Source organism: Eleginops maclovinus, chromosome 22, assembly GCF_036324505.1.
Source record: "Eleginops maclovinus isolate JMC-PN-2008 ecotype Puerto Natales chromosome 22, JC_Emac_rtc_rv5, whole genome shotgun sequence".
Lineage (NCBI taxonomy): Eukaryota > Metazoa > Chordata > Actinopteri > Perciformes > Eleginopidae > Eleginops > Eleginops maclovinus.
Window position 1 is genome coordinate 9,463,474 of NC_086370.1, and position 24,445 is coordinate 9,487,918.

Genomic DNA, 24,445 nt, shown 5'->3' on the forward strand with positions numbered 1-24,445 from the left:
TCCTGATGTGAAGTTGATGTTCACTGCATGAAAATGTTGGTCTGAACCATATCTTTGTCCCACTCATTTCTCACTCTGCAGTCTTATCCAGAGGCTTGATGGAAAGTCCAAGGACATTTCAAAGATTGCAGCTGACATCACACAGAATGTGTCTCTGCGACAAGGCATGGAGAGAAAGAAAGTCATCCTGCACATCAGGGGACTCTATAAGACTGACCTGAGCGCCAGCAGACACTGGCAGGAGCTGGTGCAACAACTCACGCATGACCGGTAGGCTTTGACATTCAGCTCTCTCCGGGACTCACACAGTATTAGAATGAAGTGCAATGAGAAACCCGTTTCTTTAATGATGATGGTTATTATAATTATTTCTTCTTCCTTCTTTCGATCTTTTGGTAATTTTATTTTTAAAAAGAATGGAAATCACATTCTAATGTGAAACGATAAGTTTTATTTTGATATATTCATTTAAATAATAAAAACAAATTCAGGCATTCATAGAACCAGAATGCTGTTAAAGATGTCAAGCTTCAGAGCTGAGAGCTAAATGCTGTAAACATAAACATTATCATCAAGATTCACACATGACATTACTAACAAGATGATCATTATGTTAGTTTTCCAGCGTTTGCTAATGAAACAAATGTGTTGACCTTTCGTCGGCGCTACTTAAAAAGTTAAGGGGTGTCCAAGGGATTCTGTATTGATATGAGTAGACAAAGTGATTGAGATGGCTGTTATGGTCTGTTTCAGTGCGGTTTGGTACGACCCGACATCCTACCCAACGTCCTGGCAGCTGGACCCCACAGAGGGGCCGAACCGGGAGCGGCGGCGGCTACAAAGATGCTACCTCACCATCCCTAACAAATACCTGCTCAAAGACAGACGTAAGGCCGAAGGTGAAGAAACCTTTTCACCACTTACAATTCGGGACAAATTCTCTCTACTTTGGTATTCTTAATATAACCTCTATGTCTTGTTTAGACACAATGAAGCCACCATTATCCTTCCTGTTTGAGGACAAGACCCACTCGTCCTTCTCCTCCACCGTCAAAGACAAAGCCACCAGCGAGCCCATCAGGTATTACTTTTTACCTCCCTGTCACATTTCATGCCAGTAAGCCTGTAGTTAACATCATATTCCTCTCAGGGTGATCTGCAGAAGGCATATAAATGTCTCACTGAGAGGTGTATGCGTTATTCAGATGGTGTTTTTCCCTGTATGAGAAATCCTGTCTCTTTGTCCTCAGGTTCACTAGACGGTGCATCAGCGTCGCCCCCTCCAGAGAGACAGCAGGGGAGCTGCTGCTGGGTAAGACACTGACCATCTCGCACAGCGGCTCCGTGCATAATATAGTCAGCCAGTAACAAAAAATAATGTGCTATCTCTGAGCCACTAGAGAATATTGCTCCTCTGACACAAATGTGTGCTGAGGAGGCTTTTGTTTGTACACCAAGTCTCACTCACCTTATGTTTTCTCACAGGAAAGTCTGGGATGTACTTTGTGGAGGACAATGCTGCAGACGCCCATGACAACCAGGTAAAGCCAGAGGACTCTTCCACACTGTCAGAGCTATGTGAGTTTCCCAGGCTACTCACACTGGATGTGTTTTGTATGATGCTACAGAGTCTTCATGGTGAGACGGAGGCACCTTCCTTCTCTTGGACGTACGAGGAGATTAAGGAGGTGCACAAGCGCTGGTGGCAGCTCAGAGACAACGCTGTGGAGATATTCCTCACCAATGGCAGGACCCTGCTGTTAGCCTTTGACAACACCAAGGTGAGGCCAAGGGAACAAAAGGTCCCCCTCCATCAGGAAACAAATGTTAAAATCGATGGCATTGCTCATGACTGACATACAGTAGATGTTATGGTGTGTTTGCTTTAGCTGTTTTATTTAATTATTGCAAAGAACTGAGGTTTAGATTACCCAGCAGATCCCAAGGGAAAATTCAGTCCCATGTTTCATTTGAATATGAAAATTTAGCGACACAGGATGGTGATGGAAATATTGAGATGAAAGACTCTACTGCTGAGAAAAAGATTGGTGAATAGACAAAACCATGCTGCATGAAAATATTTTGCAGTAAGAGTTATTCATTAAATTACTTTTTATGTATTCTGCCCCTGATACCTGCCAAGCTCTGTAGTATTCTATGCCCAAATTCAATCATGTTGATAAGACACGACACTATCATTCTCTGCAGAAAAACACACTTATTGTTATTATTGTCTCACACTGCTTTCAGTGAAATACTTTATGGTTGGATTTTTGAGCAAATAAGGGGTTCACAGAAGGTGTATCCAATGCAAACGGTATAAAGGAAGCAAACTAAGGTAACAAACACGGGAACATTATACCTAATTATTAAAAAAAGAAGAAGGAGAAGAAATAATATTTATATAGCACTCTTCAAAAACAGGTTTACCAAGTGTTTCACAGACATAAGATGAGCAGTGCAATTAAAAGGTTCAAGTGAAGAAATTGAAACAGATAAAAGACAATGGAATCTTTAAAACAAGTGACTAAAATTAAAAGTGTAAGCCTTTTTAATCAGCATGTTTGTATGCTGGCATTAGCATTGTGCTCCAAGTTGAACACTTCAGAGCATCCAGCGTGGCTTTTTACTCTGTTAAAGTGACCTGGCGAGAAAAAAGGGGGTCACTTAAGATTATATTTGCAAGTGGCACTTTTTGCATATCTCACATCAGTCCTGACATTAGAGATGCTCATTTAATTTTTTTTTCTCGCCTCAGTTCCGTGACGACGTCTACCACAACATCCTGACCTCTGACCTGCCCAACCTGCTGGAGCACGGAAACATATCGGCACTCACTCAGCTGTGGGGATCGGGTCAGATCTCAAACTTTGAGTACCTCACACACCTCAACAAGCATGCAGGACGCTCCTTTAACGACCTCATGCAGTACCCCGTGTTCCCCTTCATCCTGCGGGACTACACCAGTGAGACCATCGACCTGCAGGACCCCAACATCTACAGGTCAGTGTCTGTTAGTGTGTTTGTGAAGGCATTTGATGTACAGTATTTAATTGGAAAATGTGATCATATAATGTTATGAAGGTTAGTCTTAGTCATTGATTCATAACAATATACTGTAGGTCTTAAAAAGGGTATGCTAAAAAACTATTCAAGGGCTTCTCTTGTTAATGTCATTTCCCACTTTCTCCGCTCTAAATTCAAACATATTGTGGTATTTATATATTGTTAATGGATGACAAATAACATATCTCTGAAGTAGAGCTGTAAAAAATAGTTTTCTTATCAATTAACCGATTGACATAAAATTTATCACAGCCTTTTTTGACAACTAATTGAAACTGTGTTGACTTTTTTAGAGAACTGACAGTCAAATATGTAGATTATCTGTGTTTTCTCTGTTTTATATCTTATAAAATGTAATATTTTTGGGTTTGGGACTGACAAAACTAGACATTTTACAGACACATACAATCTTCACCATCAGAAATAAATATTCAATTATAAAAATTAACTTGCAGCCATGCTCTGAAATCAAGACACCTGACACAAGAATCATATTTAAGCTCATCACTGCTCTGCTTACATTTTGAAACAGGAATTTGGTGAAACCCATCGCGGTCCAGTCAAAAGAGAAAGAAGACCGCTACGTGGATAATTACAGGGTAAGGCCTGTTGCCCATTGAATGTTTCTTGAGTGTTCCTGATGTTCTGGTGAGAAAACATGTGTGTGTCTGTGCAGTATCTTGAGGAGGAGTACAAGAAGGGCATCCGTGAGGACGACCCCATGCCTCCTGTCCAGCCTTATCACTACGGCTCGCACTACTCCAACAGCGGCACTGTGCTGCACTTCCTGGTTCGAATGCCTCCTTTCACCAAGATGTTCCTCGCATACCAAGGTCAGTCACAGTTAGAGCAGGAAATCAGAAAACACTGCAGTCTCCAGATACGTTGTCTTTTATAGTATCTCCAATTTAACAAGTAGTGTGAATGTTAACTGAATAGTAGGTCAGAGCTCTTTAACAGCAGATAATTATCATACATCTCCAAAAAGCTTTTAGCAGCCCTGAGTGCCGCCTGTCTGCATTTCATTGACAGATTCATCTAAGTCGAGGCTAAAGCTTTTAATACTGAAATATTGGAATGTCCTGATCTCGGATATGACAGAGCATCTCATTTATTATCCATGAAAGATTACTTTATCTTTATAGCTGTCTCTGATCAGCTCCGCGCCCCCTTCCCCTTCTCTTTTCTATTTCTTCCTTTCTTGTTAATTATTTTCCCATTCATGTGTCTCCCTCCTGTGATCCTCCGAGGCATCTTTTTATGTGACCGTTAATGTATTCAGCGAGCGTGGTGTCTAAGGTCATGAAAGGGGATCTTTTCAATCAGTGAGTGGAATCTGTAATTAGATTGTCTTTGGCCTTAATCAGACCAGAGCTTTGATATCCCGGACCGGACGTTTCACTCCATGAACACCACGTGGCGCCTGTCCTCCTACGAGTCCATGACTGACGTGAAAGAGCTCATCCCAGAGTTTTTCTACCTCCCAGAATTCCTAGTCAACAGAGAGGGTAATCATTTTCTCTATCATCGTATACCTTTTATTCTGAATACCTATAATTTATACCAGAAGATATCTTCTTGTGCTTAAGTGACCTTTTTTGCCTTCACAGGTTTTGATTTTGGCGTTCGTCAAAATGGTGAACGGGTGAACCATGTGAATTTGCCGCCCTGGGCTCGCAACGACCCCCGTCTGTTCATCCTGATCCACCGACAGGCGCTGGAGTCAGACCAAGTGTCCCAGACACTGTGCCAGTGGATCGACCTGGTGTTTGGGCTCAAGCAGAAAGGCAAAGCATCCGTCCATGCCATCAACGTCTTCCACCCAGCAGTGAGTAGCTGCCATTTCTCTTCTTATAGAATTTATGGGGAAAGCACGTTGCTTACTTTGGGCTGTGCAGTTTGGACAAAGTTATAAAATGTTCATTTCTGTTCAAAGTTTTAAGGCAGTTTTTGCTTCTGAGTGCTTCCTGATGACAAATTGTGTTTTCGAATACTCCTTATTGTCAGAAAAATGACCAACAGTGGAATATATAACAAATATGAGGTACAGTAGAGACAGAACAATCAATCATTTCTTACTTTGTTCTGAAGGCTGACATCGTTTCAAAAGATGAAACAGGTTTGTGCTGGCACATGATTTCAGGACATTTTGCAGTATACGCTGCTCTGATTTTTGTTGGATTGTTAATGGGTAAAATATCTCCAAACTACTTGGTTGAGTGACTATTCTTGTTGATGATGTTTTTTTACCACAAGCTTATTTTGCTAACCGGTATTTTGCATATTGCAATGCAACTGCAGGCCAGTCAGCCACTGTGTCTGCCTTCTTCTCTGTCCCCGCTGGGTGGTCAAACAATTGGTGTAATTTCAGGGAAATTATTATGATGTAATAAGATTTGATATCATTTTTCACAGACATATTTTGGCATGGATGTTTCGGCAGTAGAAGACCCAGTGCAGCGCCGGGCCCTGGAGACAATGATCAAGACTTATGGACAGACACCCAGGCAGCTCTTCAACGCCTGTCATATCAGCAGGGCCAGCCCCAAACTCTTGATGGAGGGGGAGCTGCCAGCAGCCATGGGTCTCCTGGTTCAGCTGGCGTTCAGAGAAACTCGAGAACAGGCCAAGGAAATAGTCTGCCCGGTAATCTGCTCTGTGGTGGTTGTGACTCTGACAGCCCGCTGTGTGCTGAGGAACGACTTAAATATATCGTCCATGAAATGATCTCCTGCTCACCTGACTATTTCCTCTCCCACCCCCACAGAGCCCGCTGCCATGGATCAAGGGTTTGAAGTGGGGAGAGTACGTGGGCTCGCCCTCAGCTCCGGACCCGGTGGTGTGTTTCAGCCAGCCGCACGGGGAGAGGTTCGGATCCCTGCTGGCTCTGCCGACGCGAGCCATCTGCGGCCTGTCCCGCAAGTTCTGCCTCATGATGATCTACAGCAAGGAGCAGGGTAAGGAAGCCCGCCTATAACTCACAAGTCCTCCTTAATGTGTCGCACAATTCCCTGCTGACTCCATTAACTTTATGGTGTCTACTCTGTAGGTGTTCGGAGCATGCACAGCACAGACATCCAGTGGTCGGCCATCTTGAGCTGGGGCTATGCTGACAACATTTTGAGGCTGAAGAGCAAGCAGAGCGAGCCGCCTATAAACTTCATTCAGTGTTCACAACTTCACAAGGTACAGTTCAAGGTTGTCATAGTCAAAATCAGGTCCTTTTCTTATGGGTTTTGAAAAACCTTACTGGATCAGTGCGCTTTTATGATGTTGCTTCATGTGGGCGTCTTTACCAAGGTTGGGATTTAAATAAATAATCAAAGGAAAGTGAAAGGAAATGGGGGCCTATCTTACTCTCCTATCCACTTCTCTCAACATCAATTCCAATTAATATGATTTTTCGGAAAACATTGGAATTTTTGTTTGATCAAATATACATTATACCCAATATATGCGTAACTTGTTAGTCCTACAAATCTACTGCTGAGCATATCACTATTCAAACATGTTTAGTTAAACAAAATAGCATATAAAACACCACCCAACTCAGTGAACACCTCCAAATTTAGATTTTATATTATGATTTTAAGTAATTGGAAAAAAAGTTCATAGTTCCTGTTATGGTTTGACATGCTGTTGAAAGTTCAAAACAAAGAAGCACTTTGGCAAGTTGTGGCATCAGATTGAAAATGCTTAATAAGCAGAGTAATATACATGATTACGAGGCGATTCTGTAAACGGCAGAAAGGTGCGTCACTTTAAATGTTAAGGCAGCAACAAACTGTGGTAGGGCATTACCTCCTTCCCTTTCGTAAAGGGAAGAGGAACTTTTGAAACTCCTTTCCTATCATCGAGAGATTTCTAAAAGATCTTAACAACCACTTACGTACTTCTGGGTCATTTCATTCAGCTAGCAAACTTCCTAACAAAACACACTATTAGAATGCAACCTCAGAACAGCGAAGCAGCCGTCAGTAAGAGGAGTCACTGGTGTCCCCCGTCAGTGTTACACAACAACACAGTGAGGATCGACTAATTAGCTGCCAGGTTTCTGGATTCCTCCGACCAACCGTGTGCCTCTCTCTCCTGCAGGTGACCAGCTGCGCCTGGGTGCCTGATGGCTGCCAGCTATTTACAGGCAGCAAGTGTGGAGTCATCACCGCCTACAGCAACCGCTTCACCAGCACCACGGTGGGTTTCCATGGCGACGTCCCCCTCTAACCTCCCGCCTCCACATCGACACCCAATCCACCCACCCACCTCATACTACCCCCCCACCACCAGCACCACCACCAGCCCTCTTTAGTCCGCCTCACCGTGTTCAACTTCATTAGTCACATCACAGTTGCCCTTGAAACACATTTCCAGCGAGTCCACTAGTGGGATTAGAGGTCTGCGAGTTCAGTCATCAGAGAGGCTTTCAGACTTTCATCGGTCCCCGCCAATAGGCATCCATGTGTCCTGTTTTCTCTGCCTCTTAAGGGTGTTTCTGCAGCAATTGATTTGTGCTGTTGAGAAAATCCTTTCATTAATAGAGTTTTGGAGGAATCCAAGGCACCTCATCCATTCTAACATTCAGATCCGAGTGTCCTCTGCATACGGTCTCTAATGTGTGTCTCTCCACAGCCGTCAGAGATGGAAGTGGAGTCTCAGGTTCACCTGTACGGACACACAGGGGAGGTCACCAGCCTGTTTGTCTGCAAACCCTACAGCATCCTCATCAGTGTCAGCAGAGACGGCACCTGCATCCTCTGGGACCTCAACAGGTCAGTGCGTGTGAAATGTGAAAAAAATATAAGAGGCTTTATGATATCTTTTGTATGTGTTTTGTGCATGATGTTCTAAATCAAAGTAATTCTCTGTGATTCTTCAGGCTCTGCTACGTACAAAGCCTCACAGGCCACAAGAGCCCAGTGACTGCGGTGTCGGCCAGCGAAACCACGGGTGACATCGCAACAGTGTGTGACTCAGGTGAGGACCGCTCTGCTCTGCATCCTCTCAGCCTTTATCATATCCTTCTCATAGACTGACACGCTGTTGATGTGACGTATGCTCCTGTGTTTTCAGTGGGCGGAGGCAGCGACCTGCGTCTGTGGACGGTGAACGGAGACCTCATCGGTCACGTCCACTGCAGAGAGATCATCTGCTCTGTGGCCTTCTCCAACCAGCCGGAGGGCGTGTCTGTCAACGTCATCGCCGGTGGGCTGGAGAATGGCGTCGTCAGGTGAGCAGGAAGTCATTATTAATTATCGTTTATGTGCTTCCTCTCTTAAGTCACTGAATGTAATGGGCAATTTAAATATAATATTTAATCATATTTCTTTTCATATTCATATGATTTAAACTTGTATCCCTTTATTAAGCTTCTTATAGATGTTTATAACCATTGTCACTGGAGCTGTGTTTCATGGTGTCTAGTAGTGGGTTTATTTTTTTACACGGCTGTCAGGATATCACATTTTCACTATTTGGTCTTCAAAACCAACATAATTATCAAAAATGAAATATCATGTTGTATAAAAGTTTTGTTTTTATGAATCATGCTATGAGTCAAATTAATTAAGATTTTGTTGATACCAGTATTATCCCTACCTCTAATTCCCACTGATGTTTCAGGTTGTGGAGCACCTGGGATTTGAAACCAGTGAGAGAGATCACCTTTTCCAAGTCGAGCAAACCTATCATCAGGTATGTTATCGACGCTACACCCCTGTTATTCTTTGCCTTTATGTGATGCCACTTGTTATTAAATGTGTAACTTTGTGGGTCACTCTGATGATTATGTCCTCACTTGCATTTCTCAGCCTGACGTACTCGTGCGACGGCCACCACCTCTACACCGCCAACAGCGAGGGCACGGTGATGGCGTGGTGTCGGCGGGACCAACAGCGCATGAAGCTGCCCATGTTCTACTCCTTCCTGAGCAGCTACGCCGCAGGCTGACTTTTTGTCTGACATTTACTACTGTCCAGATCTCAGCAAGAGGAGCCCCCCCCTCTTCTTCCTCTTCCTCCTCCTCTGTGCAATGACAAGGAGGAGGATGTGTCAGCATGGCCTCCCTGAACCCACCCTGACTAAACTAAAGCCATCCCCCTGCTGAGCAAACTCTACTGCAGCCGCTCCCAGCATCAAGAAATTATTAAGAAAATAGTATTACATGTATATAAATATATATTTATAAACATACTGAAGTGGAAAGTTGGGGATGAATCTTTGGCTGCGACAGACACTTTATATGAAGCATTTCTGAGAGTGTGATTGGTTTGTTACATCTTTTTTTTGTTTGTTTCTTGCTGTTGAGTGTTTTTTGTTGTGCGGCGTTCCTTGCCTGCTTTTGATTTTGTTGTTTCCCTGGTAAGCTGCTATCGTCTGGCCAAAGCCGGACCCAATGTGTGAAGACCCCAGTCTCTCACCTCGGCGGTGTCAAATCTCCCGCAGCGCGTCGTCTAACAGATTGTTGCCGGAGCTCGGTGAGCATGTACTGCTGATGCTGCAGCAGCAAGGAAGGAGGAGGCCCCTCCCTGGTTCTGTCACCGGGAGACGTCCTGCTCTGTGGGGGTGAGATGCCGCTCTGCTGGGCTTGTCTGCTCCACTCAAATCTGAAGACTGGTGTCACAGCCCTGCATCACTTTGTATCTGAGCTCAGGGGAGAGACGGGGGGGGAAGTCGGGATGATTTGTTCCTTGTGTTGCCTGTTGTTCTGTCCTTCTTTTGCATGCTAGAATGATGCTTACCTGTTATGTTTGCGGATGTGACATTTACTGTCATGATACTCCTGTATGAAGGCCTGCCTTGGTTGTCCAGTTGCATTGAGAAATGTTGATATTCATTTATTTATTAGAAGCACCTCAGAGGCTCATCTACCCTTCTTTCCTTTTCTTGTGTTTTGATGGCTCAAAAAGCTGCTTTAAATGCACTAAAACCTTTTCAAAACGTAATATAGTTTGCTAAAACCCTGAATAAGCCAATTACCAAACAGCATTAGACGACTGAAACTGGAGAAGAATTAGTGTCCTGAGTGCAAACCTCGCTGATCTCTGGGGCGTGCTTAGTACCTGTGCAGCGGTATAAAACAGGTGTAGTGTGTGGGATGTTTTGGTTCAAAAGCATCACGTCCAGCAGACTGAGGTTAGAGCAGTTAGCATTTCCTGCACTGATGAGGTTTACAGCTTATTTTACAATACACTACACTGAACCAATCGACCAAACATTTCTTTCCTTAAGCTCCATGCAGCTATTTTTTACATTCCCACTTTACCTACGGCACTTTCCGTTTGTCTTTTAGTAGTGAAATGGTAGTCAAAGCACTTTTTTACTAGCTACCATTTAATTCAAGGAAAGCCAATAATCTGTGAATTTAACATGATCTGAGTTTTGATTTAATTCCACTAATCCAGAAAGCAATATCAAACATGCAATAGGTTTTTCGTCATAAGGAGTCTGTTCTAACACAGCTGTGAAAAAAAAGTTATTTTGCCTTTGTGCCGACCGCAGTGAGCCTTGTGTGTTGGAAAATGATGTCTTAACTTTCACACTTGGTGTTTGACTTGTTTACGAGAAAGGGAATATTTCTTCTTATATCATGATGTCATTCCTTTTGTGTTGTTTTCCTGATTTTTGTTTCTCCTTCTCAGCCCTCCTGGACCCTTTGTTGTGTGCAGCATCACGTCTGTGCAAGAGATGCAGTTACTGTGTTTGTTTACTGTGTTTCATGTTTGCAAATGTATAAAAGAACCACAACTTTTTATTTTCTTTAAAAAATCCACATGTATCATTGCATGAATGTGCCCCCCTCCCCCTTTGTGATGGCAAAAAGACAAAAGAAAGATGTGAAAGTGGACGATGTTTTTGTGCTTTCTGACAGAAGGAAATGTTGTTGTTTTTTCTGTTGATAAATTAAGCTATGCATAATTTAAGATTGTTGTCTTGAGTTTCTGAAAGGATGTCCTTTCTTTGACCTGGGCTGGTTTTGCAGTTTGGCATCATGAACTGAAAATCTGAATGAATATGTATTGTGTTTGTTTTTTGTTTGTACATATATGCGTGTGTACGTATGGACAAACCAAGTGATGAGTATATTATAAATATATAAATATTTAAAGAAATATATCTTTTGTCCATTTCTTACTTCGTGTGGTGCGTTTAGGGGCATATAAAGAGAAAGTAAGCATTGGTGATGCTGTACAAAATATCATAATTATCTAGAGAGAAAAAAAAAATGTCATTCAAATATACTGAACCCAGATTTTTTTATCTGGGTTTTATTTAAATCCCAGGAGTTACTTTGGAGGGGGGGACCCAGTGATGTCAAAGCTGAACAAATAAAATGGGGAAGCCTGCCGATCTTAGGTGCATTTTGCAGCAATAAAGCAAATGAGGAAATCAGCAGATCCTAATTCGACTAATAGGCTGTGTCGGTGCGTTTACGGCCAGTCTGTACAGTAGCATCCTGGCTTGTTGCTGCTGCAGCTCCTGGTCCACTGATCGAGTGCTCCCTGCCCGACAGCCTGTATCTGATCGTCATACAGAGGTTTCCCCCCCTGCTGCATGCGTAACATCTCTCCAAGTCCAGCCGTGGTGCTCACCAAGACCTCGCCGCTTGGATCTCATCTTCCTACACGGAATACGCACGACTCGCGCTGAGCGAACCGCTGAGGCGAAATTAAAACGCCAGGATTCACTTCATCGGGTTCAGTCCAGACCGAAACCAGGCTGGGATTTCCTCTTATCATTTCATATTTGACAGATCGTCTTTTTGTGTGTGTGTGTGTGTGTGCGTGTGTGTGTGTGTGCGTGTGTGTGTTGGGTGGAGTCAACCCGGAATTCTCCAAATTGGAAAACCATTGGAACATTTCAGGTAGGTTACATTTTCAGGCGGCTACATTAATCTGCTCATAGCCGAGCAATGCAACGAAGCATACAGGGATATATTTATGTAATTCATTCTTGCAAAATCATTTGTTTTTTTCATGATGTGTGCTTTGCTGTTTTCTGCCCTAACCAGGGCCGCAGCTCGCACGGCGTGTATCTACAATTGAATCCCCTTTAGAAATAAGACTCGACCATATTTTTTTCATATCTGCATCAACAATTAGCATTGTTACATTCGGTTAAACGGTGTATATCCCGTTACTACCCCAAATGCAGCCGTGTGGACGAGTCGAAGGGAAACCTAAATGGAAAGGCCTGGTAGCTTCCTACGAGGATGTGATTAAAAGCTGTCTTTAGATCCATAAAGGGTGGGATTGGAAATTAATTCACCTTGTGCATGCCCCCCTTTACAAAATATCTGCTTCGTCGTCTCCGTGTTTAATACAGTTGAATTTCACTTGATGCGATGAAATAAGCAAATCGTTGCAAAGAAATCAAACTGACTGTGAATTCAACAGCACACCACCTCAGTGAAATGCTACATATTCCACTGCACAGTATAATAAAACAGCTGTGTTCAGGTGTCATCTCTCTCTGTGCTGTGGCTGCCAAACTGGGACATTTCAGGAGTGAGGGGGTCAAGGGGCCTAAAATGAGAGCAAGATGTTGTCACATTGAAATACGCACAGGCTGATTACAAATGGAGCAGATACATACACTGCAGTTGTAATGCTGTTGCCTACATTTGGAGAAAGTGGACAAATCTGCTCCAGGTAGTAGTTGACGAGGCAGACCTAGGAAGGTTGCAGGTTTGATTCCCTTAGAAGTGTTCAAGGGCTGAAATTTGAAAGGAAATGGAGCAGCAAATGTGTGCAGATGTACCTTTGAGCAATGCAGTTGAGCAAATAACAAAAAATATTAATGCATGATTGACTGACTGACTATAAAATGACAAACCGCTGTCCAGCTGCTTCCTTTTTGAGCTCTTACCTCAGATAAAATGGAGTTCTGCTGCTTTAAAACAGATTCCCCCAGACAAAATGGGTCCTTTTAAATAAAAAGGTTGTGGCAGAGAGTGGCTGCTCAAAGGGGGGGGGGGGGGGGGGGGGGTTGAGACATCGCCAAGGGGGGATGCTGCTTTGTGTATTTAATGTGATGTTCATTGACTCCATGTGTCCCCCTTTTGTGCCTGTGTTTTGGCGTCACAGGAGCACCATGAAAGACGGTATCGCCAACAACAGCACGGCCAGCATCTCCCAAGCCAGGAAAGCTGTGGAGCAGCTGAAGATGGAGGCCTGCATGGATAGGATAAAGGTACAGGTTTTGTTTTTTTTACCTGTGTGTGAGCAAAAATGTTCATTTGCTTCTGATTCGTAAAATCATCTTAAAACTTGCTCTGATATGTCTGTATGTTGATATGATTTATGTTATAAAAAGCTGTTTGTATCTAACAATATCCTCTACTTGATGCTGAACAGTCTTCAGCTACCAGCAAACCATTATTTAGTATTAATGAATTTTTTCTTAACAAAGCACATAAAATGGTATTCTTACATTGCGTCGCAACAATTGAATGAAATAAGGTATTTTACCTAATATCCAGGCTTAAACATAGATTTTTGTCCGCACTGGCTGACTTATTCCTAATTATAATGAACACAGTTTTGTTTTATTCACTATAGTGAAACAAATGTGTAATTGCTGCTTGAATTAGTCCAGTATTCACTATTTAGTCCTGGCCAGTAACTTCTTCGTCAAAACTACAGCGTTAAGTATACCTTCATCAAGGAAATGGTAAAAGGACCTTATTTGGTTTGTTGCTCAAGCCATTACCTTCACCTCCACTGTGACACACCCTGCTATCTTGACATTTTAAATCTCTAAACATAAAATTAAAAGAAAATAGTTTGACATTTTGGGAAATAAGCTTAATAACATTCTTGCTGAGTGTCGGATGCAAATATTTATGCCAATCTTTGTAACAGTAATCATTGTGTTACAGCCAGCAGCAGCTTAGTTTAGCTTAGCATAGCATTACTACTGGAAACAGAGGGAATGCGCTTTGTGAACAAGTAACAAAATCTACTTAACATCAGCTCTAAAGCTCAGTAATCACCACGTTATATCTTATTATATTTAATTTGCATGGAAAATGTGTAGGATATAATTTTTATTAGTGAGCTTTAGAGGTGTCAGAAGTAGTAGAATTCAGCTTAAGCCAAGCAAGCTGTTTCCGCTTGTTGACAGTCCTTATGCTAAACTAAGCTAACCGGCCGCTCTGTCCAGCTATAGACGTAGCCTACTGAAGAGTGAGACCTGAGAGTAATAGTGTACTTTTCTTCTTTGTCAGGAAGCAAATGGGTATTTTCAAAAACCTCTGCTATGCCGTTTTTCTAAATGCAGTCAGTTTCAAAACTTGAAAATACTGAAAATACATATATATAAAGTACTTACGTTGATTTTTGTTTCCCCCATTGTAAACTGGTTGCCTTTTCAGTGCATTATGAACCAATATATAAGATAGGGCATTCAGAAGCAGGAAATTATTATGAATCAGTCCTTCATGGAGTCTCCTTTCTTTGTAAGAGAAGGCTACTTAACTGATTTAATGGACTCCTACAAACATCTCAGACAGTTTTTCAAAATCGATGCAGCAGAAATTATATTTGTCAAGATATTGAACCTGCGATAACCACATTAATACTGGTTTACGAGCAGTCTTGATCAAAGGCAATCTCTCTGCCATTAATATGCATTATGGCTGTTAGGGGGCGAGTGACTCAACTGAGTGCAAATATAAGTCCTATTTTATAGAAGTATATGAGAAAGGGACCCCATTTCTCACTTGATTTATTACCTCAGTTAATATTTTCTTCGTGAATATATGGTATCTATCACTAGTTTTAAGTGTCCTTCCCAACAACATGATTTGCATTTGTTTAATTATGGTTCCATTTAGAGTAAAATAGATGACGTAGTAGGGTAGGCTTCAGGGTATGGCTCCCTTGTGATTGACAGGTCGCAGTGTTGCCTTGTCTGGTTTTATCCTTGTTTTGGACTGCTAGAAATGTCTTGTTTAGCAATTAGTTGTACTTAGCACCACCATCACCTGTTGGTTCCAAATACCAAGATAATTAAAACCCTAATAAGATGCCACACCCTTGATTTGCGATATTTGGGAAAACTAGACATAACCTTAAGGCATTCAAGTAGTAGTCCCCAAATGAATGTGTTGTCATCTGAAGGCTGGCTCAAGTATCCTCAGTAGATGCAATTTTTCAGACTTTCTGAAGCTCCCTCTGGAGCCAGACAAGGTTGAATGCAAAGTGTTTCGAATGAAAGCATTAGAACAAACATTCCTTCTATACCATAACTAGAGTTCCCGTATTTTTTTCGGCTGCGAGACGACAATACAATTATGTTTCTCAGCTTAGTATAGGGCAACTTCTTCTGACAGACGTCACATGAAGCTTTAGTTTACCTTGAAAGCCACAGTGTCGCCTCTCTGTCTGTGTGTATCCACTGTGCACAGCTGGGAGACCCAAGTAGTACTAATGTGCTGAACCCAGAGGCATGCTAGGTTTCGGTGAATGTTGACCACTTCTGACATTTGTTTTCTACCAAAGTGGGTCAACTTTTCTGAGACTGATTGTAGAGATTTCACTGTGTTAGCATTTTCTAATGCAGAACTTCTTCTTCTCTTACATGTCTAATGTTTGATTGCGGTAAGGGTGAAGCAAGCTTGTGAGCTTAATGAATTATGGTTAAAATGTCCAGCCACAGCAAACAATATCTTGATATTTAAAAGTGTTCATTTATGATAATCATATACCTCGATCATATCCTTAACAAAGTTTAGGCCTTAGTAAGAGTATGTGTCCTTATAAAACCACGGCTGGGTCAGTATTGACTTTTGAGCTCTTTATTGTGTTTATGGATGCGGTCAGTCACTATGCTTTAAAATGGCACAATATCTTTACTGTCATTAGAGAATAGAGAGTTCTATTAAAATCATAAGATCGAACCATTCCCAGATTTTATGTTTTTAACAGCATGAGGTTTTTACCCCCAGTAAGAGGCTATTTTACACTGTTCATGAACAACTTCTTGGCAACTAAAAGGCAGTGTCATCATCTCATTCGGTATGCTCCTCATGTGCTCAGGGAATGATTGCCCCACAGCCTCGAGGCTGTTCGCTCAGCATTATAGCCGAAGCCTGGAAGTCTGCCATACACCATCATCCCTACACAGCACAACAAAGGCCGCTTACAAGAACCTTGTCTTCTTAAAAACAGTGATTATCACTAACGTATAATCAGGGCTTGGAGGGTGTATTAGGAAGACCTCTAATTTAACCTACAAGTTGTCCTTTTGGCACGTCTTTTGAGATATTTGCATATATTTTAAATTTAAAAAATAGTAAGACTTAATGTTCTCTCAAATTCTGTCATTGGAGAAGTGCTTTTGTTCATTGACTGTTAAAGCAACATTATCATGTTTTCATTGATTTTTTTACAATACAATATTGACTTTGAGTGAATGCAGAAAACGGCAAGAGAAAGATAACCTAAACACAATATTTATTGTTATTCTATTTCAACAAAATGTAATTACGTATTGTTTCGATTTTTCTGTCCTTGTAATTCTTCTCAAGCTCAATTAAGAACGTAATAGTTTAGACTAAAGAAAATAATTCACGTCATATCATATTGTAACCGTTAAGTGGGAAAAACTGTAAATGTTAGCCAGAGGTGCTGAAAACAAATACAAACTTGTCCACACATTTGGACAAAATGGTGGCAAAGGCATTATAGCTGGCAATAACATATAAGAGAAATCCAATATCTACTAGTCATTCACTTTATCATATGTCATTTTGAAAAGTCTGATTTAAATTGAGTCAACTAATTTGAGGGAGTATTTGTGTACATTAGGTGGGTATTGTGTGTATTTATCTGTTTTTGCATAATGCAAAAATGCTCTTGCAAAGAGCATAACATATACTGTCATGTTTTATACATTTACACAATATGTTTACGCGTGCAGCCAGTTCTTATGAAGTTTCACATAATCACACCAAAATAATGGTGACACAACTGAAAAAATAGAACCAGATATACATATTTTCCATTTCTAGTTAGTTTAGAGTGAAAATAATAACTGTAGTCTAACAATTAGTGGTAATAGCCATAAGAATTGACAATTTTAAAAAAGCATCAGAGAATCACAGTATGGGTCACGGACCATGAAAAATAAAGTGTAACAAAGCTTAGGTTAAATCGCTTGATAAATGCTCATTAGTATGCATATTAACTTGCTATCATGGCCAAAAAAGTGTGCAAGGTAAACCAACTTCTTTATAGTGCTGCTGAAGGTGAAAGTGTAAAGTGATGTTCAGTGAAATGAGCTGAGACGTGTTCGGATCACATAGTGTCTGAATACATTCGACTTGTCAGTTTTTGTTGTCATTTTAGCATTTTACGGAAAAAGAGGCGTTGGACTTGAATGTGAATGAATCTTAAATGTCACATCTGATCTTTATCTGAGAGGGTTTCACTCAGCCAGCTATAGAGGGTCTGACAAATATTTAAGGATTCTGAATAATTAGCTTCTGCCTCTCAGTCCGGGCATCTTCGAAATAATGTGAAACACTTTAAGAAAGTTTAGCGTGACAAACAGGCATTTTTGAGTTCTATTTAATTCATTTCACAAGTGTTTGATGAAGAAAAACCTAATGCTCTCTTAAGAAAGACATCATTCATATTAAAGTTTTATAAACATCAGGGAAGTGGGAATTTCAGCCAACTATGAGGACAAGTTTAAAAAATACTTGACTGGCTGTAGATGAAATTGTACTCCTTGTATCATATTTCTCAACACAGTTTTAGTTATAATCATGCTCAAAGGAACACCTAAGGAAAACATTGAGGTGGAAGAAACACTCATCATTCTTTATTTAAGAGCCACTGAAGTAGAACGTGGCGGCAAATGAAAGCAGAGAGAAGTACAGAAAAAGAAGAGGAACGAGACAGTCGGCCACGTTAGGCGATCTCTTACATTTAATTAAGGGATCTGATGAGAGACAGTATGTGTATCAGTGACAAGAGGAGTCTATGTGCTGCTGAGTGAGGGATGACCACATTCTCATTAATTGCTCAATCAGCCAAAGGAATGTGATCTGTGCTAATTAGAAGGACTCTCCTTCCATCATGGGGATGCAGTATAATTACAGTCAGTCTGGGCCTAATGACACACACAGTGCAATACCACTCTTTGTCCTGTGGGGCTCCCGTTCTCTGCAGAAACCCTGTCTTCAGTTACATGACGGTATAATTATTGCACTTGTTAACTATTCCACTTTGTGCAGACTCAGATAAGTGCCCTAATCAGGTCAGTTAGAGACAGACAAAATAACAATAAGCATTTCATTTGAGATTAAACATTCTGAGTGATAGATTTGACTAATATGACAGCTCTCTAGTTATAAACTGAAATATACAATTAACGAGTAATATCAGATTAGTTATTTGAGCGTAATTTCTTCCTCAGCTTTAGTGAGCATTAGCACATTTTAGCATGCTAACATGCTAAACAAAGATGGTGTTAAAGGTAAGCATTAAACCTGCTAATTATCATCATGTTTGCATTCTTTATTGTGAGCATGTTAGGCAAAGCAAGTTTATTTATATAGCGCCTTTCAATACAAGGAAATTCAAAGTGCTTTAAATGAAAAACTTTAAGACCATTAACAAAATGTAAGCTTGCTGACATTAGCATCTAGCTAAAGGCCACTGTTGTGTCGAAGTACAGCCTCACAGCTGCTAGCATGTTTGGATTCGTAATCTTGTTATAAACTTACTAGCACAGCATGGGCTACCTAAATAGTTCACCAAACTATTTAGCTTTTTGTGACCCCTTAAAATGAAGCAATGACCTCCTCAGAATAAACAATTCAAAGGATTTGTATGCCCTTAGAGCTGACAAACCTCCCAAACCCTTAGGAATAACTGAGGTTAAGATAAAGACAGTAACCTGAAGGGACCTATACTTCTTAGTGCACAATCTTCAGATGACATGTTGTGTACTTGGGAAAGTACACAACATGTCGTGTGTACTTGGGAAAGTACTTGGGAAGCGTTGTTTTTAGAGATGTATGCTACAGTAGGAAACATGGGCTTGCATCTGAGTGCCAAAGGGTGAAATCAGAAATTATTGAGAGACTGACAAACAATGTTGGTTATGGTCTTATCATGAGATGTGTTAACAATAAGAAAAACATAGGCTAACATCAGCCTTCTTGTTCATTTTAAATAACAGAAATGAACAATCTATTAGACATATTATTTAGTGCTCTGTCAGACTGAAAACATTGTACAGTTATAATCCCTTTTGAAGACTAAAGCTGATAGGCCGCATAATAGATTTTGGGCGTTGTATTCTCTTGTGAGAGCAGCATTGGATGAGGTGAAATGGCACAGGAGATCAATTGGCTTCATTCACCATGAAGATCCCTGATCCCTCTCCATCCCTCTGTTGCAGATGCTTTTCTGCCCTCCATTTGTGGCCTTTTCATTCCGTAACCCCCCAATAAAAAAACCCTACATTCTCCTGCAGTGTTGCCATACTGTAAAATGTATATTCACTGTTTGACTGAAATGAACACTGGTTAGTCCCACCCTCTTTCCCCCTCATTTTCAATGTCCCGCCTCAACACCTGTCAGTCATTTTGATGAGCTGTCTCTTCTTATTGCCTCAGGCTGAGGTAACAGGCATCAGCGCAGCCACAGGCGCTGACAAAGCAGAAACACAGACAATAAGCAATTTTACAGAAAAAGGGGCCATGCAACATTCATCGAGATTTTGGAATCTCTCCTCTCCAAAAACACTTTCTCTGAGAATGAACACACAGCGGGTTGCAGACCCGCGTGAGCTTAACTGTTGCAGAACTTTTCTGCAGTACTCCATGCTGTATTCACCTCAAAATATTCACCTATACTTCAGTAGTGGTAGGGGTGTGAATAGATTGATAGCCATGTTGTTTTCTTTGTTCCAGACGGAAATAGCTCTTCACTATTTTATGATTTTATGAATGCATCCCCATAGGATAAATTCTGGTTACTTTGGGGATCTCTTGATATTTTATCCTAGTGCCATCATCTTGCCAAACTAATTTATAACCAAATACTAGCAAAACTAATGACATTTCCATCAGCCTCAGATCTACTGTACTTGGTGGTTGTCAAATATTTAGATCGTATTTTTATTTTGGGCCTTGTTCTGCCTTATGAGTTAGAAACAGGGGAGAGCTGAGATTAAAACCCTGGAAAGCCAGAGAGATGCTGCAAAGGTCCCTGGCTGGATTTGAACTTTTTAATTCAGTTGACTGATGATGAATTATATATCAGGAAACTGGAAACAACCTTAGACACTTCCCTGATGAAGGCAGAAAAGCTGAAAATGTTCTAAATAAAGCATGGTGTCCTGGAGTGGAGTGTGTCCAAATGTAGTTTGGATAGTTTCAGAAACATCCCAAAGGTCATTTAAGATTCAGGTAGAGAGATGGAGTCGTGTGAAGGAGACATCTAGGTGAACTTATGGTTGACATACATCTTAAGTTGATGTTATTATGATTACATTTGAAAGAAAGTGACACCTCTGATCACCATGTGGGTCCTTTTTCTTTGTCTCAACATCTCAGGTCTCCAAAGCGGCTGCAGACCTGATGGCGTACTGCGATGCCCACATACGCGAGGACCCCCTCATCATACCCGTCCCCGCCTCTGAGAACCCTTTCCGGGAGAAGAAGTTCTTCTGCAACATCCTCTGATGACCTGCCGGTAGAGCTGCGCGGGTGCAGGCAAAGCGTTGCCTGTCTTCTCTGTCTTCACCACACCTGAAGCTACTGGCCATAGCCGTTGAGTTGAGTTTTGCCAGGTGGACACTCTGTTGGTCTGTTGGTCAGCTCTGTCCTGGTGGCTGAAGGTTTTGGGGGAGTCAGCTACCGAACTGGCAACCAAGTGAGCGTATCATGTCTTGTTAAATAGGTTTGTTATTGCTTTGTTATTAGAGAACAGCCTTGCTCAGTGCTTATTGAAATGAGAGATGTTATTTTCTTTTTCTTTTATTGTGCTAGATTTTAACATGCCTCAGGAAACAGAAGTTTGCCCAGTGACTTTTAAAAAAAATGTCCCTTCCCTTTATCTGAATAAAAAACCCTTTTCATTATCTTTGACATAATTTAAAACATTACTTTCAGTGCACAGGTTGTCTATTTGAAGCAACGATTACTGATAGTGTGACAAAAATTGCCATTTCACTCACTAGGGGTTTCTCTTTTAATTTGCTTCCAGAGTCACAAACAATTAACCCGCTCTTATTAGCGCTGCAGTACAGTCAGATTCAGATTAAAGCCCAGAAACAGAAACCATATCTCGCATAGTAAATTATTTCAGATTGTGCCAAGTACACTTGTAGCAGAAATAAGATGGCTGCACATCAGTTCTGCTGCATATAAATAAATAGACTCCCTTTTTATTGAAAGAGCTAAAGAGTTAATATTACAACCACGAGTTCTTCAGTTGTGCAAACAACCCTTAAGCTCAAATGTTATTTATGTAATGCATTCTACCTTTTGTTGCTCTGTTTGATTTACTCATCATATACTTCATTCATTTCAAATCAGAGACACTGTGTGTTAATCCTTCAGCCCCCAACTGGGATAAGTGGCAGGACATCTTTTCCTTTTATATCCTTTATTTTTTTTTGGGCATGTATCCTGAGCCAGATTCTTTTTGCCTGTCCTAGAGTGAATGGCAAGGCCTTTGACATTAATGCCAAAACCAGAGGCCTGCATGTTTCTCCGCTCCTTTTTGACAGCCTCCTCTGTTTCCGAGGGACTGTCTGTCTTTTAGAGTGTACAGTATGTTACAGTGCCAATTTCTGTGCGAGCAGTGTGATCTTCACACTACGTGCTCCCGCAGCCTTTTTTCCGTTTGGTTTGTTTTTGGAAGAAAAAGCACACTGTCGAAACTTTTCCTTTACATGGTAGTCAAATAGCATTTGCTAATTTTTACGATTAATTGTTATGATCGTTATTAATATTGTTATTATTATCAGTAGTATAATTGAATATGTGTTGCACAGCACTGACAGCTACATGACGTGTAGTGCTACTAAGCTTGTATGATACTTAGAGGAAAAAAACATTTATAAGTCATGCAATTATTGATACTATCTGAGTATTTTTTAAATATAATGGTAAGGGTCGGTTTACATATTATGATCCCTTCGGTGGTTCAGGCTTTTTGCATCATTGTTTCTGTAAAGTTAAAAGAAATGTCCTCTTGGTACTCGAACAGCCATTGCATTAGGATTCAAAGTGACAAACTATTGGACTTGAAATTGTTTTCAGGATAAATATTGTTTTTATTTCCTAAATAAAAAAACCTGAGAGTGACCTAAGGGCACTCCCACTGACCTCTTTTCAAGGATGGTGCCAAATCTGAAATATAACGTCTAGAGATGAATATTGCATGGATTTATTTCTATCTATAACAGAGAGAACTATTATGATATGAAATATTGCGTCTTCGTTGACATTCTGGGTGCTACTCTGCACATAATAATGTCATTTGAGTCCGGATATGTCGACGATGTGCAGCTGTACTCATGAATGGTATTATGGTTTTGGTAAAAAAAAAAAAAAAGCATTTAAATAGCAGGCTTTGTAAATCCTTTGATGGATCAAATGAATTAAAGGAAAAAGGCAACCCCAATGTGCTGTGTCTGCAATATTTCTGCCTCTTGTCTTTCACTGAAGTTTGATCCCTGATGTCATAAAAGGCCACTGCAAGTCATTCTGGGTCTCACATATAAGCATGATATTCTGGTGTGTAGTGGAGACCTCCTGTGGCTGAGTTGAACCATAGGCCACCTGGGTGCACTGTCATATTTTTCAGAGGGTTGTGATTCAATGCAGCCTCAGCCAGTTTGCCCTTTACACTGCTGATAAAAGATTTTAAACAGGATCTTCAGACACCACAGGTTGATGAAAAATGTCCCTTGCAATGATTCAGGGTATCAGCTGCTGACAGGAACCTTTTTTGTTGTAGCTATTTCATGTGTTCATCCATGCATACAGCCTCCCCCTCGGAATAGACTGAAACTACCCATTTTTGTCCCTATTTTACTGCACTTTAAGGTTAATTGGTGATCGACATACGATAAAATTGACGTGGTTTGCTCTATAATAGTTCAAGTTATAAAAACTGGCCGTCCCCTTTTTCCTTCCCCTTTCCCGTCTGTCTTTCTTCTATAATTTAAAAGCCAAAAAAGATCAAATAAACTGGCAATAGCTGAACAGATTGCACAAAACAGTGTGGACAAGTGTAATGAATGACATTAATAACGCAAGTCAGGTATCCCTTATTGATTTTTGTGAACCAATCCCAAAGGACCAGGATGTAATTAAGGAGAAGAAGATATTCTTAAACCATGGCACAGCTGTGGTGTGTATTATTGTTCACATTTATTTCAAGCCAATAGGGCCCCAAAATCAAATCCCAGAGGGCTTTGTAGTCTGTAAAACGGAAGCACCCTCTTTCCTTAGACTTCCAATTCAGATGAGAACATTGTTTTCATGGAAGAACACTACATATCTTAGAGACAAATTGGTTTTATGAACCAAAATGAGAAATTCAAGAAGTATGTCTCAATAGTAAATGGTATGCACATAGTTCTCAGGTGGGACACTAACTAGATAAAAATAAAATCTTTATCTGGAAAAAAGTGCATTGAGTGCTGGGTTTCTGAACACTGCAACAAAGAAAAACATTGCATACACCTGTATTGGAATAACATTAATAAAGCATAAATTGTTGTTGTTTTTTAAACAAATAAAAAGTTAAATCAGAGTGGGGAATAAAACCGCATACTAGAAGAGAGTTCGCAGCAGAGCAGGATGTTAGGTTGTGTTTGGAGAAACCCTGAACATGCTATGAATTGCCTTTTCCTTTCAAATGAATGTGTTGCTGAGAGAGCGAGAACAAAATCTTGGTAATGAGTATATCTATGAATATGATTCCAAAAATAATTATGTCATACACAGGAAAGTAATTATCCCTAAGGCACTTGGTTATCTACACCGGGAATCTGTGCTGGAGCAATTTTCCAAATTGAACAGTGAGCCCCCAAAGTGTGCACAAAATACATGAAAATAGTCCTAATGTCTGATGAGATTATTTTTCCACACTCACAGCATTTCTACTCATAACATTTGCATACTCTGTTGCATGCCAGTGTATTCCATTACGTTATTATTTCTCCCTGAAAGGGGTTTTAAGTGACTAAAATAACATGTATGCAAGACTGTCACTATTAATATCAGTACAAATGAAATGTTTACAAGCATGGCAGCAGGTGCTCCTGGTGACTGGCCCTCTCTTCCTCTCCAGGAGGAACACTGGTGCTTTCAGAGTCAGAAGAAATCCTCCTCAAACAACCGTCG

The 24,445-nt window shown here is 40.8% G+C and overlaps 2 protein-coding genes across 2 annotated transcripts in view; both read left to right on the top strand.

The window, feature by feature from the left end:
• Positions 1-11,174, top strand: part of lyst (lysosomal trafficking regulator) — a 58,183-nt gene extending 47,009 nt beyond the window's left edge. The window contains 20 exon segments of the mRNA XM_063874968.1: positions 82-270; positions 754-899; positions 985-1,081; positions 1,251-1,312; positions 1,486-1,541; positions 1,629-1,781; positions 2,759-3,003; positions 3,599-3,665; positions 3,743-3,899; positions 4,434-4,574; positions 4,677-4,894; positions 5,482-5,712; positions 5,834-6,023; positions 6,116-6,252; positions 7,162-7,260; positions 7,696-7,835; positions 7,943-8,040; positions 8,137-8,293; positions 8,686-8,757; positions 8,874-11,174. Coding sequence (XP_063731038.1) covers positions 82-270; positions 754-899; positions 985-1,081; positions 1,251-1,312; positions 1,486-1,541; positions 1,629-1,781; positions 2,759-3,003; positions 3,599-3,665; positions 3,743-3,899; positions 4,434-4,574; positions 4,677-4,894; positions 5,482-5,712; positions 5,834-6,023; positions 6,116-6,252; positions 7,162-7,260; positions 7,696-7,835; positions 7,943-8,040; positions 8,137-8,293; positions 8,686-8,757; positions 8,874-9,012 — 2,794 coding nt within the window. The 3' untranslated portion in view covers positions 9,013-11,174.
• Positions 11,175-11,433: 259 nt separating this feature from the next.
• On the top strand, positions 11,434-22,703 carry LOC134858395 (guanine nucleotide-binding protein G(I)/G(S)/G(O) subunit gamma-4). Its single transcript, XM_063874251.1, has 3 exons — positions 11,434-11,926; positions 13,149-13,254; positions 20,639-22,703. Exons 2-3 carry the CDS (start codon positions 13,156-13,158, stop codon positions 20,765-20,767), a joined length of 228 nt encoding a protein of 75 aa, XP_063730321.1. The 5' UTR covers positions 11,434-11,926; positions 13,149-13,155; the 3' UTR covers positions 20,768-22,703.
• The last annotated feature ends 1,742 nt before the right edge of the window (positions 22,704-24,445 follow it).

What these genes read in the sequence shown, in the direction of transcription:
- LOC134858395 (XM_063874251.1), top strand. Translation starts at nt 13,156, where the DNA reads ATGAAAGACGGTATCGCCAACAACAGCACGGCCAGCATCTCCCAAGCC. An exon ending in CCTGCATGGATAGGATAAAG is followed by an intron (nt 13,255 to 20,638) that starts GTACAGGTTTTG and finishes TCAACATCTCAG; the next exon opens with GTCTCCAAAGCGGCTGCAGA.